The sequence below is a fragment of the Loxodonta africana genome, chromosome 18 (assembly GCF_030014295.1).
Source record: "Loxodonta africana isolate mLoxAfr1 chromosome 18, mLoxAfr1.hap2, whole genome shotgun sequence".
In the NCBI taxonomy this organism is placed as follows: Eukaryota; Metazoa; Chordata; class Mammalia; order Proboscidea; family Elephantidae; genus Loxodonta; species Loxodonta africana.
This window is the reverse complement of record NC_087359.1, coordinates 74,822,077-74,837,324: the sequence shown is the minus strand read 5'-3', so window position 1 is coordinate 74,837,324 and position 15,248 is coordinate 74,822,077. Positions and strand designations below refer to the sequence as shown.

At 44.2% G+C, this 15,248-nt stretch overlaps 1 protein-coding gene across 3 annotated transcripts in view; it reads right to left on the bottom strand.

Annotated features, from left to right (window-relative positions):
- Positions 1–291: 291 nt before the first annotated feature.
- The window catches only part of SHISA6 (shisa family member 6), a 385,035-nt gene continuing 370,078 nt past the window's right edge, over positions 292–15,248 (bottom strand). For 2 of the 3 annotated variants that reach the window (XM_010596685.2, XM_064270407.1), the window contains 2 exons: positions 2,307–2,459; positions 292–845 (listed from right to left, as the gene is read on the bottom strand). In XM_010596685.2, coding sequence (XP_010594987.2) covers positions 292–845; positions 2,307–2,459 — 707 coding nt within the window. Of the gene's footprint in view, positions 846–2,306; positions 2,460–6,694; positions 6,752–15,248 lie in introns of all 3 variants that reach the window. The other variant, XM_064270406.1, reaches the window with a different exon arrangement.

The window sequence follows — 15,248 nt, the reverse complement described above, 5'->3', positions numbered from 1 at the left end:
GGGGAAGGGGACCTGGAACAGGGTTGGCAAAGGGTCTGGGGAGGGAGGCAGGGGGTCTAGCCCCTCTCCTCATTCCCCTGTGACCCTTCTGGAAGAGAGGGAAAGATGCTCTAGATCCTAGTTTGGAGGTTGAACCACCTGGGCTGTGCCCCTGGGGTATGGCTTTCTGGGCAAGGGCAGCCCACAGCCACTCCTACCGTGAGGAGGAGGGAAGGGGGAAGTACAGGCTGGAAGTTCTGCTCTAGGCCCCCCAGCTCTCGCCCTGCTTGCCCAGTGGCCTGGCCTGCCCCGTTACACGGTCACTTCGGTCTTGCTGGCCGTATAGCAGGTGTGGTGGCCCGGGATGTAGTGCAGCTGTTCCACGGTGTTGTGTCTGCGCGAGGCGAAGGCCTGGCGCTTGGCGGCTGTCTGGCTCTGGCCCAGGGTGGCGTAGGAGTTATCGGAGGCACTGGGATGGGAGTGCATCTTCGTCATGCGGTAGCGGTCCAGCACGGGCGTGGACACAAAGACGTCTGTGTGCGAGATGGCCCGTGACAGGGCCTGCTCAGGGAAGGCCGTCCGCTCCGGGGACAGCAGTGGGTCCTGTGAGTGCAGGCGCTCCGTGGACAGCAGCTGCTCGTCCGACAGGATGCGGTCGTAGGGCATGCCGAACTCATCCGGCAGGCCCCGCTCCAGGGACAGCACCCTGTCCTGCGACATGGCCCGAATGGGCCGACGGGGCCGTTCCCTCGGCAGCGGCTTCTGCTGTTGTGACATCTGGATGACGTTGAGGGGGAGGGTGCCACGGGCGGCCAGGTCTGGAAGGTGCCGCCTCCGCATGTAATACTCGTCGGCCTCCTTGTCTGCTGCAGGAGACACAGAGAAAGAAGAGGCAGCTGGGTGATACCATGGCAGGACTGCTCCACGTGGCTTCCACAGTCACAGCCCTGCCATGTGTGCAGGAATGAGAGAGTTTTATTGTTGTTGTCGGCTGTCCTTCAGTTGCCCTGATTCACGCACAGAGACCCTGTCCACAACAGATCAGACCTTGTGATCCATAGGGTTTTCACTGGCTGAGTTTCAGTAGATCGCCAGGCCTTTTTTCCTAATTCATCTTAGTCTGGAAGCTCCACTGAAACCTGTTGAGCATCATAGCAACATACAAGCCTCCACTGACAGACGGGTGGGGGCTGTGCACTGTGCACTGGCCAGGAATCAAGCCTAATCTCCCGCATAGAAGGTGGATATCCTGCCACTGAACAGCCACTGGTCTCTAACCCTTTTTAATTTCATGGATTAGGACATAGAGACCCAGAAAGGTGAAGGCAGTGCTTCTCCAACTTTAATGTGCAAAGGAGTCCCTGAAAGTCTTGTTAAATGCAGATTCTGTAGCTCTAGGGTGTGGCTGAGAGTCTGCCTTTCTCACAAGCTCACAGGTGATGCTATGACCCTGTTCCAAGAAGTTAAAAGACTTCCTCAAGGTCCCCCGGAGTTTCTGGCAGAGTGGAAGGTGTGCCCTGGCCCCTGGACTCCCACTTAGTGTGGCTTCTACCACACCCTTGTCTTGGGACAGAGAGTGTTCCTTGCCTCTTGCTGAAACACCCAAGTAGTAGGCAGCAGCTTCCCAATGAAGACTGCAGTCTCCAAGGAAGCAGGGTCCCAGAACCAGCCTCTTGCTAGAATAAAATAAGATGCTGCAACTAGGAGGCTTAGCTGGTAATTTCGGAACATAGTAACACCTTCTCTGGAGTAACAGTGGATGCATAGGAAGCCAACACATAGACATTTAGCCCCCACACAGCCACATGCTCAGCCCACAGTGTGGGCATACCAAACCAAACCCATTGCTGTTGAGTTGATTCCGACTCGTAGTGACCCTATAGGACAGAGTAGAACTGCCCCATAGAGTTTCCAAGGAGCACCTGGTGGATTCGAACTGCTTACTTTTTAGTTAGCAGCCATAGTAGTTAATGACTATGCCACCAGGCTTCCCACAGTGTGGGCAGGCGGGAGCAATCCTATATGTGTACCTCATTCAGATGCACCACCCTCCACTCAATCCCAGCCCTGTGAGTTGAAGTGCTGACTCAGATGGGAATGTGGACCTTAGGAATCCATGGCCTCTACTCTATTGCTAGGAAGAGTGGACTCGGGCGTTAAGAACTAAAACAATGGGCTTGTCTGTTCTCTTCTTCCATCAAACTCCTCCCTCTTTATTCTTGGGGTTCCACACCAGCTGGCTTAGGTGTAGGGCAAGGGAATGAGACGCAGGAGGATGTCTTGGAGGCCCCAGAGGCAGTCCCAGATCCCAGGAAAACTCTACTTACTTAGCCTCTTCAGAGATGAGTACTTGCTGGGGTTGGTCTTCACTGCAGACTCGTAGGAGGGGGGCAAGTGAGCCAGGTTCTGGAAGGAACGGGAGAAGGAGAGGTCGTAGGGCTCGGTGGCTGATGTCAGGATGTTGTTCATCCGTGGCTTTTCTGCAAGAGAAGGGAGAGGTGCTCTGCGTTAGTGAGGATGAGTGCTGAGGCAGGCAGGAGGGAAGGCTCCAGGTTCTGTCTCTTCACTTTTCTTCATCCCTGACTCGAATTGCCCTTCTGCTTTCCCAGTCTCCTGTGCTAGGACCCAGGTGATGCTGGCGACTCAGTTTCCCTCATGCTCATTCCCAGCTATCAACAAGCCTGGGGGCAAGTGCTGTTTTAACTGCCGCTGCCACAATGGCAGTGTACCATTCCTTGAATGGCAACGTGACAAAGCAATGAACTCTTCCCCCGATGCATCACTGGGTTGTTGGATAAAAATTTAAGCCATTAAAGCTGAGGGGGATCTTAGGATCATCTCTTTTTGCTTGAGGCAAACCTTGTTCTAAGGCTCAGAAAAATCTGAGTTTGAAGGGCTGGAGTGACTTGTCTACATAGGCAGAGAGAGGCGGGTGTAGAACCTAGGTCCGCTGAGTCTCCAGTCCAAGCCCTGTCCACAAGGTCATTCCACCTCTCACGTGCTCCCTCCTGCGGGGGTCTCTCTCAGCCCTGCACCTGACAAACCACTGTGACCCCCAAAGCCATTTTAATTCCTTTCTCCAAAGCCACCTTAACTGCCTCTGAGCTGCAGGAGGAAAAAGTGTGGGCAAATGCTTAGCCCATCATCCCTTTTTCTTCTTCTTTCCCCTGAGAGAAAGCCTTGTGTTCACAAAATCTGAAGAGAAAGGCGCATTGTTTAATGCCAAATGTGGGAAAAAGAATGAGGGAAGGAATGGAGGAAGAGTGAAAGGGAAATGGAATGAAGAACTAATGGGCACAAACCAGGGTAAACTGGGTGGGTTTTGGGAGTCGGATTATGAGTAGCACAGGAAGGGGGGAAGTGATGCTGATCTGGGCGAGTAGCAGTGAAGATGGGGGACCAGGAGATGATGGAGATCCAAGAAGGAAGACTAGTGTGTCTTGCTGCTTGAATGACTGGAGGAAGCACAGCTGATTGCCTGGGGAAATAGTGGTACCATTCCTAGAAAGGGGGCAGTTGGGAGGCTGGAGTCTGGTCTCATCATCCCTTCACCGTATTTGGTATGAGACACCTCAGGACCAAAAAAGTACCATGAAGGGTTACACTCTAACTTTGCACAAATACGCCAGAGGATTATAGCTCCCGTGACCCTTGGCAAAGAGAGTGCTGAACCATGGCAGACATGAGCACTCTGAACCATGGGGCAGAGAGAAGCACTCTTAGGCCTAGTCCATGGGCTGCCCCAAGCAGAGGGAACTCCTGGCTTCTTTATCCCTTCTTGCCTGTACTGCCACCCCTAACATTGGGGATGGAGCCAGGGGAGCCCAGCCAATGAGCTGATTCACATATGTGAGGGGGTGGGGAGATGCTCTGCATCCCCCGGGGATCAGAACATGCTGTACAGAAAGGAGCCTCCTGGCATCACACTGATGCCAGGAAGTGGAGTGGGCAGAAAGCTGGGAGTGCTGCTCACCAGAGCTGGGTAATCTCCACTAACCTCTTAGCTCTTGTTTCTTCACTTCTGGCCTTACCGAGGAAGTAAGAACTTCCCTCTGTCTGTTGGCATTGTACACCCCTCAAGGCCATCATTCAGCAGCTCATCCCCTTCCAAATACAACATTTCTGGATGCTTTTCCCTCCCACTGTTCTCCATGACATGTTGCTGAGCCAAGGCCAGCCCTTCCTTGCCTTCTGCCTCCACTGTGATTACCTCTGCCCCCTGTTCATGCTCTACCTCCTACTGTGATGCCTCCCATCCTCTTCCTGTATCCAGATTCTCCCTTCACTAAAGGCCCTCCACTATGACAATGTCATGATTTTTCCCAGCCTGCAATGACATCTGTTCGTTGAGCTCTTATTGCTCTTCAAGTCAGTTTAGTATCTAATGTCTAGGTGACCTCTTGGGTTGGTCTCATTGACCTCCAAAGATTGTGCTCTCTTTGACAGCAGAAGCTTTGCTTTCCAATTTTTCTGATGCCTTCATAGTACGTGGCCCAAAATGAGGATCCAGTGAGTTTTCTTTGGTTAACTGACTAGGCACAGGCTCCCTCTTCCTAATAGCTGCTCTGCCAGCTTCTGAGAAAAATGTAACATCTGAGGAAGGAGTGTATAGAATAACTCTGCTCCCACTGGGCTCTGCACTGATGAAGGGCAGGGACTGCATCTCATCTATCCCATCTCATTTCACAAGTGTTTAACTGGACAACCAAGTTGGAAGACAGAAGACAGAAAGAGAAGGAGGGAAGAATGGCTCCCCCTTTTTCTATGCAGGAAGCTGTACTTGTGTTGGCTCCTTCTGGGGAAAATCAGCTCAGTAATTGTTCTTTCAGAATATTACTAAGCAAGTGGGGGCTCTCCTGGATTGCCTTTTCTCGCTCCTCTTCCTGCAGCTGCTCCATCACCTTGGGCATTCTCCAGGCCCCCAGGCTGCCTGCCTCTGCCTTCTGTTTTTTTCTTTCAACATTCTTGCACATTGCCCACATGCCCATAACTTCTTTTACTGCCTCCAAAGCGTAACTTATCTTCAGCTCTAACCTCCCTCTAGCCTTCATTTCTGCATTTCTAGTTGCCTGTTGAATGATTTTTCTTCTATATCAATGGTTGTATCAAACTCTAGATATCCAAATACAAACTCACCATCAACAACTCCATTCCCTATACACACTGGCTGCTTTCTGGTTCCTTAGGTTATGTTCGTAGTAAAAAACCAGTTGTCGTTGAGTCAGTTCTGACTCACGGAGACCCTATGTATATCAGAGTAGAATTGTCCTCCATAGGGTTCTCAAGGGCTGAGTTTTTGGAAATAGGTCTCCAGGGCTTTTTTTTTTTTTTTTTTTTTGAGGTGTCTCTGGGTGTACTAGAACCTCCAAACTTTTGGTTAGCAGCTGATAGTGTTAACGGCCAGCACCACCCGGAGATTCCAATGATAAAATCCCCTATTTGTCAAATCAAGCTGGGCTCAAGACATCTTACTCATAATCGGCTCTTGTCAGGCGTATTCAGTTCGTCACTCAGTTTTCCTGACCTTGCTTCACCATGTTTCATACCTCAACCTTCCTTTCTATTTTGACTGTCAGCATCACTACTGCCATCATTGTCTTTGAACGGGTCTCTCCATTTTCTCCTATCTCTAACTTTTCCTAGACCTCACAGATTGGAAAATCTTATTAAACTCTTGCTTTCAGCACATATTTCCACCAGTAGCATGCATTGGAAGGTCATATCAAAATATACCACTCCCATCCTCCTAATTATAATGCCTCTCAATCTCACTGTTGGGGTGTTGGCAGAGCATAGACTGCCATGAAGGTAGTAGGTCTCCCTACCAGGTGGGGTGGAGAATTTACTTTTGTTTTCGGTTTCTCTCTCACTACAATGTAATGATGTTTTCACAGTAAAGAGAGAAGTATGACTGATATCTCACAATTTACATGACTGTCTCATGTTCTGTCAAGTTGTGAACAGGTACCAAAAATAGTTGTTCTCTGCTGTTTCAAATGTTGAGATCTCGTGGGAGGATGTCATAATCTATGAAGGCAACGTGGTTTTGTAACCCTTTGTCACTGTGCTAACACTCTACTGCTCTGCAGTGTTAAGTGGGCTCCCCTTGCCAAGAGGCTAAAACCAAAATCTCACAGTTAGGTTTAGAGTTTTATCAATTATTGATTAGTTTAAGGAGGACAGATATGGTTTACCAATTATCATGTCACTAGTCAATGATACCACAGGTAGCTTTGGACAAAGAAGAGGATTATAGTCCTTGCCATGGATATATGGAACTTACTTCTGCAAGAAGAGATCTCGGTAGCAAGTACAAGCTGGTTAAGGAGGACAGATATGGTTTACCAATTATCATGTCACTAGTCAATGATACCACAGGTAGCTTTGGACAAAGAAGAGGATTATAGTCCTTGCCATGGATATATGGAACTTACTTCTGCAAGAAGAGATCTCGGTAGCAAGTACAAGCTGGTTAAGAAAGGGTCTAGCCACATCCCTTTTGTGGGAGAAGACTGCTGTGGTATCAGAGACAGAAACACCGAGGGACAATGGTCGAAGAGTGAGAGTGGAGCATTATGGCCTAGGGAGAGGGCACATGGCTCCTTACACCCCACTTGGTTTCCATGAGTCAATGACGCCCTGACAGTCATCAGCGGTTAGAATGGAGCCACTTGGAATGAGGATGGAATGTAGGGTGCTGTAAATCATCTCTCACCATGTGTAGGGGTCTGGGTAGCACTGCTTAAAATCGGATGTTTACACTGATGATCACCTGAAAGTCACAGAGAAGATAGTTTTAAAGAAGAGTTCAGGCATTCCACTGTCTCTCCAATACAGTAGCACTTCTCTTTACCTCTGATGTGACTGAGTCAAAGGAAGCATCTCTAAAACACCCAGCCCTTTGATGCCCTGGAAAAGTGAACAGCAGGGGACAGTGCCTTAGGCGTAAAGAACCTGCACCTGCTGTTTCTGTGTCTCTCCTCCTATTGCCATGGTGACCCACCCACAACTCTGGATTGTGATGACCAGCGATAGAGGCTTTGTGGGAGGGGAACCAGGAGAAGCATAGGAGGATGAAGATGAGTGGGCATTTGGCTAGTATGCAGACATGAGGTGGGGAACTGGGCAGGGAGAGTGGATTCTCCTACTTTTTCTTTTTTTGGTTAGGGTGTGGTTATCCAGGAATCGGAGGCCCTGACTTAAGATGTTCATGCTTTTTGGACATCCCTTTGAAATCCCTGCCCTTACTCCAAGCTACAGTGTCCCAAAGTGAGCTCATCATTTTATTCTCTAATGTTTGAACTTTTGTCAGTGGTACAAATATTCCATATATTTGGCAATGAAACGTCAATCATCTTCACCATTTCCCTCCCTTTACCCTCCATATTCAGCGAGTCCCAAAGTCTTATTGATTCTTTGAAACATCTCTCAAATGCTTCTTTTCCTCCCTGATTCTACACCCCTGTCCTGAATCTAGGCACACAATATTTGCCTAGATACCTTTAATAATAGCCACTTAGCTCTACTGTCTGTGGCCATTTTCCACATAATTCATCCTATATACTCCCACTGGACAAACTTTCCCAAACCAGTGTAATCATTTCACCATTCCTTTGGTTAAAACCAGACCCTTTCTATAGGCAAAAACACTATCCAATGGGAGTATGGGTTTGGGCAGTAAGACAGAACAGGTCACATGAAGATACTGTCTCGTTCCAAGACAGATCATTAAGTTATATCCAGGGAAGAAACTATTTGCCAAAAGTTGAATCAGTTCTGCACTGGCCTGGATTTCCAGGAGTGAGAATTCAGAAAGGGAGATCAAAGGTAGACTTTTTCCTGTTTGTCCTTCAGAGGCAAGGTGAAAATAGATTCATTGTGTGTTTGTTTTTAAGCAATATGGTGGCATTACAGAGGCAATCCCAGGAAATGGGAGAACCCAGGTTGAAGGGTGGACAGTGAGATTTAGAGCGAAACATCTCTGATCTTCCATCTCAAGTCTATGTATCACCAGGAAAGGGGGGAGATTCAGATGAAGCTAATATACCCTAGTAACTAATTGTGCTCCAAGCTCTGTGCTAAACATTTTACAAGTGAATCCTCACAATGATTTTTGTTTGAAAGAGAGATGGAGTGGAGTAGAATGAATGTGTATTATTGGCCTACCATTTGCCAAACATTGTATAAAGTGCTAAATACCTTATTTGAAATATTTCATTATTGTGATTTTTTTAGTAGATAAGGTCGCAAACAGGATTTAAAAAAAAAAAAAAAAACATGGCCATTGAGTCGATTTTGACTTATAGCGACCCTATAGGACAGAGCAGAACTGCCCCACGGTGTTTCCAAGGCTGTAAATCCTTATAGACGCACACTACCACATCTTTCTCCCATGAAGCAGCTGGTAAGTTTGAACCACCGACCTTTTGGTTCGCAGCCAAGTGCCTGAACCACTGCGCCACCAGGGCTCCTTCACAAAGAGGATAGATGTCTTAAATTCAGATATTTGTATTACATATCCAATACTTTTCCTTTTGTTTGAATCTTGCTTTAAAATGTTTGGCTAATATTTGATTTTTCCTCCATTGGCATTAGGGGAAAAATAGTAAAATTGAGATGAAAATTAAAACTGCCCTAAAATAACCATGACATTTTGTTGTATTTTCTTTTACTCCTCCCCAATAAATCACACACACACACACACACACACACACTTAAACAATATTGCAATGAATAACCTTTTGTATTTGGTATTTTGCAAAGCGAAAATCAGATTATAGTTCTTAAAATGGGGGAAAACATGGCAATTTGATCCATATACTTGTGCAAAATGACAAATGTATGAGGTTATTCATTGCAGCATTTAAAAAACTATTGTAGTAATATACATATGTATAACAAAAGGTTTTCCGTTTTAATAATTATTAAGTGCACAGTTCAATGGCATTAATTATATTCACAATATCGGGCAACTATCACCACTATTTCCAGAAGTTTCTCATCTCTCCAAACAGAAACTCAGTATCCCATAAGCAATAATTCTCCATTCTCCTTTCCCCCTTGCCCGGAACCACGAATAAACTCTTATGCCTATTCTAGATATTTCACCTAAATGGAATCATACAATATTCATCCTTTTGTGTCTGACTTACTTCATCAGCATAATGTTTCCAGGGTTTATCTGTGTTGCATGTATCAGAACTTCGTCTCTTGTTAAAGGCTGAGTAATATTTCACTGTATGTGTTTGCCACATTTGGCTTATGAGTCGTCTGTTGTTGGACATGGGTTGGCTCCCCCTTTTGGCTATTGTGAATTGCGCTGCAGTGAACACTGGTGTACAAGTATCTATTTGAGTCCCTTTTTTCAAGTCTTTGGGGTAGACACCTAGGAGCACTGCAGCGTTCTTATAGTAACAAAAGAAAGGAAACAACCTAAATGCCCATATGTATATGTAACATACACACCTATATAAACCAATATAGTTCCCCCCTGCAAGCATGCTGTATAATCTTTTAAATCATTTTTTTAATACTTAAAGAACAGCATTTCTTGAATATTTTTTTTGTGTTGTGAAATATTCTTTGAAATATCTTAACATGGCTTCACAATAGTCCTTTATGTAATTTAAGCACAATATATTTATTTAAACATAATATATTCCCCTACTGTTGGGCATTTAGATTGCTTAAAAGTTTAATGTTGTCACAGTGAACAACCTTGAACACAAATCTTTAGCCATGTCTTATTTCCCTAGGCTGATAGCTAAAAGTGGGGTGCAAACAGCTAACACGCTCAGCTGCTGACTGAAAGGTTGAAGCTTCAAACCCTATTGAGCACAGTTCTACTCTGATACACATGGCGTCCCCATGAATCAGTGGATGCCACAGCAACTGGCTTTAATAACTAAAAGCTGCATTCCTAGATCACCAGGTGTATACACTACCAGTGACCATGGCTTGACAGATTTCTGCATAGTCAGACATTCACGCGTGCCTGGGAAATGTCCTATTTGATATGCATCTTATTATTTCATTACAATAATGGATTCTATTTATATTTACATATATATACATCTATATATAAAATGTATAGTTTTCTTTTTTGTGCTAACGCTGTCAGAGTTTTGTATCAAGATAATGATTTTGTGTGTCAGATGAGAAGCGTTCTATCTTTCTGTTGCCCGGAAACTACTGACATAGTATATGAAGAATCTCTTCTTTGTAAGCTTGAAGGACTGCAAAAGTGGAAACACCTGATGTCTTTTTGGGCGTGAGCTTTGAGCTAGGAACTTGACTTATTTCACTGACTACGTAACAATAACTTCAGGAGTTAGATACTGTCATCACCAAATTGAGATGAGGAAACTGAGGTTTGAGGGGTTAAATAATTTGCCACGTTTACATGGCTAGCAGTAAGCTGGGATGCAAACCCAGTCAGGCTGGTGCTAGAGCCCATACCTTGACCATCATTCTATACTGCCTTCTCATATTTTCCAATATTTTCTTTGCATATTGATTTATTTGAATTTTCTAATTCTAAATTCAATTTGTAATTTCTATTTACCTTAAAAAAACATCCACTGGAAATGGTCAAGTTTATTAGCATAAACAGTGTATCTCTAAGAAACCACTTCAAATATCTTAATTTTGTGCGTTTATACTTTCTGGATTTACTCATACTATTGTTCTTTTTCAAAGAGCTAGCCCATATGCATAACAATTCTATTATTTTTTAGTTTTTGAATTTATTTATTTGAATTCATTCATTCACATATGCTTTTGGATTTATTAACTCCTGCCTCCTAGTTTTCTTTGGTTTGGTTTGTTATTATTTTCTAATTTCTTGGGTTAAATCTTTAGTTGTTTATTTTTACTCTTTTTTGTTAACAATATAAGGTTTTTAGGTGATGAATCCATCTCTGACATTATGCCACATGCATTGATACACAATGTTCTCATTGTTATTATGTTCTAATAATGGTTGAAATTGCAGTCTTGATTCCTCTTTGACTCAGGAATTCTTTAATAGAATGTTGTTAAATTTCCAAGTGTTTGGTTTGCTGGTTTGAACTTTTGCCATTCATTTTTTACTTTATTACACTGTGGTCAGAGAATGGGGCCTGTACAATTTATGCTTTTGGAATTTATTGGAATTTCCTTTGTAGGCTAATATAGGATCAATTTTTATAAATGTGTCATTAGTGGTTGGAAAAAAGGTATATTTTCTTTTCCCAGAGTACAAAATTGACATACATCTATTATATCAGACTTATGAAATACATTATTCAGTTCCTCTACATCCTAATTCATTTGTTGCCTACTTACCGTCTGTTGAAGACCAAGGGTGATGCGTTAAGGTCTCCCACTACCAATGTGTTCCTGTCAATTTCTCTTTGTATTTGTTACTTAATTGGTTTTATGTATTTCATAGCTGCATTATTCATTGCAAAAAGGCTCATGATGGGTATGTCTTCTTGGTGGATGCTGTCCTTTATGAACATTAAATAACCATTTCTATCCTATGTAATGCTTTTCTTTTCACTTTAAGTCCTTTTGTTCTGACACTTGTATTACTAGCCCATCTTTCTTTTTGTTTACATTTGCCTGATCAGCTTGGCCTCTGCTTTTGTCCCTAACTTTTCTGTGTTGTGTGGTTTTACCCTTCTCTCTTGATGAAAGCATACATTTTTTAATCTACCGTATGTGTTCTGGTACTTTCTGGGTTGTCTTGATAGCTAAAGGTGTGTCCTCCTGCTCAGAAAACTCTCATACCTTTTTTATATTGGAGTACCCTGCCCTCCTTGTTTGGAGCCTTGGTGGCACAGTGGTTAAGAGCTCAGCTGCTAACCAAAAGGTCAGCAGTTCCAGTCTACCAGCCACTTCCCGGAAACCCTATAGGGAAGTTCTACTCTGTCCAGTAGAGTCTGTATGAGTCAGAATCAACTCGCTGGCCACAGGCTTGGGCTCCCCGCCTTGCTATAGTTATACAATATGGCCCTGTTCCTTTCCAAGGAGCCCAAACCCCTGGTCATGGTTGATTTGACCAGGTGTGAATATCTGACTCACAGCACCACCCCAGAAATTAGGAATTATTACACAAGAGAGATTTGGTCTCTCTGTATGGCTGGTCCCACAAAGAGTAAACTAGGTAGCTGTGGGCTGTCATGTGGATTTGGAAGACAGAGGGTCAGTCTTCAGAGAGGGTGCACTGTATTTTCTGAAAAGGGCCACAGTAATATTTCTAATCCCACATGTTTTTCCAGAACCTTGCCATTTCCCCATTAAGCAAGAGTATATTACCCTTCTCCTGGAAACTGTGAAGCCTTGGGACTGCCTCAGTGGATATAATGCAGCAGAAGTCATAGCTGTTGTTACATGCCATTGAGACAGTTCCAACTCATTGCAACAACAGAATGTACAACAGAATGAAACTGCCTGGTCCTGTGCCGTCTTCACAGTCCTTGTTATGCTTGAGCCCGTTGTTGCAGCTAGTATGTCAGTCCATCTTGTTGAGGTTCTTCCTCTTTTTTGCTGACCTTCCATTTTATCCAGCATGATGTCCTTCTCCGGGAAAACTGAGGAAGAACTGATGCCTTTGAATTATGGTGCTGTCAAAGAATATTGAATATACCATGGACTGCCAGAAGAATGAACAAATCCGTCTTGGAAGAAGTACAGCCAGAGTGTACATTAGAATCGAGGATGGCAGGACTTCATCTCACATACTTTGGACACGCTCTCAGGAGGGACCATTCCCTGGAGAAGGACATCATGCTTGGCAGAGTAGAGGGCATGAGGATGGCACAGGACTGGGCAATGTTTCTTTCTGTTGTACATAGGGTCACTGTGAATCGGTACCGACTTGATGGCACCTAATGACAACAGTATTCCATGGTATGGAAGTGCTACAGTTTGCTTAACTGTTCACCTATTCAAGGACATCTGGGTTGTTTCCAGTTTTTGCATATAACACGTAATGCTGCCGTAAACATTTGTATGCAAGTTTTTGTGCCAACATAACTCTTCATTTTTCTGGGATAAATGTCCCAGAGCCTAACTGCCGAGCCCTATAATAGTTGCTTGTTCAGTTTTTTTTTTTTTGTCTTTCCAAAAACTGCCAAACTGTTTTCCAGAGTTGCTGTACCATTTTACATTCCCACCAGCAATGTATAAGTGATCCCATTTTCCCAAATCCTTGCCAGTATTTGGTGTTGTCACTATTTTTTTTTTATTTTAGCCATTCTAGCGATAGCTCATTAGGGTATTAATGAAACCCTGGTGGCATAGTAGTTAACAGCTGTGCCTGCTAACCAAAAGGTCGGCTGTTTGAATCCACCAGGCACTCCTTGGAAACTCTCTGGGGCAGGTCTATTCAGTTCTGTAGGGTTGCTATGAATTGGAATCGACTCAACGGAATTTTTTTTTTTTTTAATGGCTAATGGTATTTGAACCTCTTTTCATGTTCTTATTTTACAGGGACAGTTCTGTGGTGAAATGTTCTCTCGTTTCTTTTGCCCACTTTCTAATTGGATTGTTTGCTTTTTTACCATTGGGTTTTGGGAGTTCTTTTTATATTCTTGATAATATTCCTTTGTTGGATATACAATTTGCAAATATTTTCTCCCACCCTCTGGAGTCTTGTCAGTCTCTTAACGGGGTTTTATAAACCAAATCTTTTTAATTTTGATGAAGTTCAGTGTATAATTTTTTCTTTTATGGTGTTTTGGTGTTGAGTCTAAGAACTCTTTGCCTAGTCTTAGATTCCAAAAATTTCTCCTATTTTTTGAAAAGATTTATAGCTTTAGGTTTTACATTTAAGCTTTATCCATTTTGAGTTAATTTTTGTATAAGTTTTGAGACTTAAGATGCTTATGGATCTCCAGTTGCTCCAGCATCATTTGTTAAAAACATACTCTTTCCTCCATTGAATTGCTTTTGCACCTTTGTCAAAAATCAGTTAGTCATATTTGTGTGGGTCTATTTCTGGGTTTTCTGTTCTGGCCCATTGATCTATGTGTATATTCCTCTGCCAGCACCACACAGTCTTGTTAAGTGTAGTTATATCATAAGTCTTAAAATCAGTATACTGATTCTTAGGTTTTAGTATGAGAGAGAGAAAAGAAGAATTCATGATGTACAAAGAAGAGGAAGTCTAACAGTATCCATGATTTTGCCCAGGGTTTTTCCCCATGGTGATGTGTGTAAAACCAAAAAACCAAACCCGTGCAGTTAAGTCGATTCCGACTCACGGCGACCCCATGTGTTACAGAGTAGAGCTGCTCCGTAGGGTTACCTGGCTGTAAACCTCACCGAGGCAGACCTCTAGACTTTTCTTATGCAGGGCCGCTGGGTGGGTTCGAACCGCCAGCCTTTACATTAGTAGACAAGCGCAAACAACTTGCGTCACCCAAAGCGCCACCTGTTGTGTACACGGTCTGTTAAATCTGGCATCCTGTCTTGCCCTGGACTTATCAACTGCTCACATCTCTGCTCCCTCAATTACCAGTGTCTCCCTCCCCCACCTTCTTTATGGAGTCCTGGGCCTTGGCACAGTGCCCAGTGAGGGCTATCAACCTTCCTGATGGATTGAGCTGGATTACGTAACAATTAATTAACACTCAGGACTCATCGATCGATGTGCTGACAAGTGTATAAAGTGACAAAACAATCTCCAAAGCTGCTTCGAGGGAGCAGAGAGGCAAGGCAGGGCTCTCTGCCCACGGAGTGGTGGACCACCAGCAGCCCACAGGCCCCTTGGGATCAGAGCTTCCACCTGCAGCACGGCCGCCGAAGCTGGTGGCCTGAGAACGCGTCTCCTCACTGTGGCTGTTGGTATCTGATTTTCACTGTGAAGAGAAATGACAGTTTTCCCTGGGGAGTAAACAAACTGTCCGAGTGTGTATACGTGTGCATGTGTATATGTGTGTTTGCGTTTCACATATGTGTGTGTTTGGAGTGGGCTGGGGCTGAGAGAGAAGAAGAGTGACTTGGTGTAGGACATTCTCAGGGATAGTTGAATTGTTCGTTTAACAAAAGCGATTTCTGTTCAGTAAGTCACAAAAAATGTTGCGGTATAGATAATAACCAAAGCTGCAAATCATGACTTGGCCAATGGGATCCTGAGTATACAAAACCATTTTGGCTCTGGATCTCAAGTCTGGGGCACCACCACACTCATGGAGTGCTGTAATAACTCCTTACTTCCTCCCTGCCTTCAGTGTCTGTCCCTGTGAGTCCTCCCTGTCTACCTCTTCTGGATTAGTCTTTTT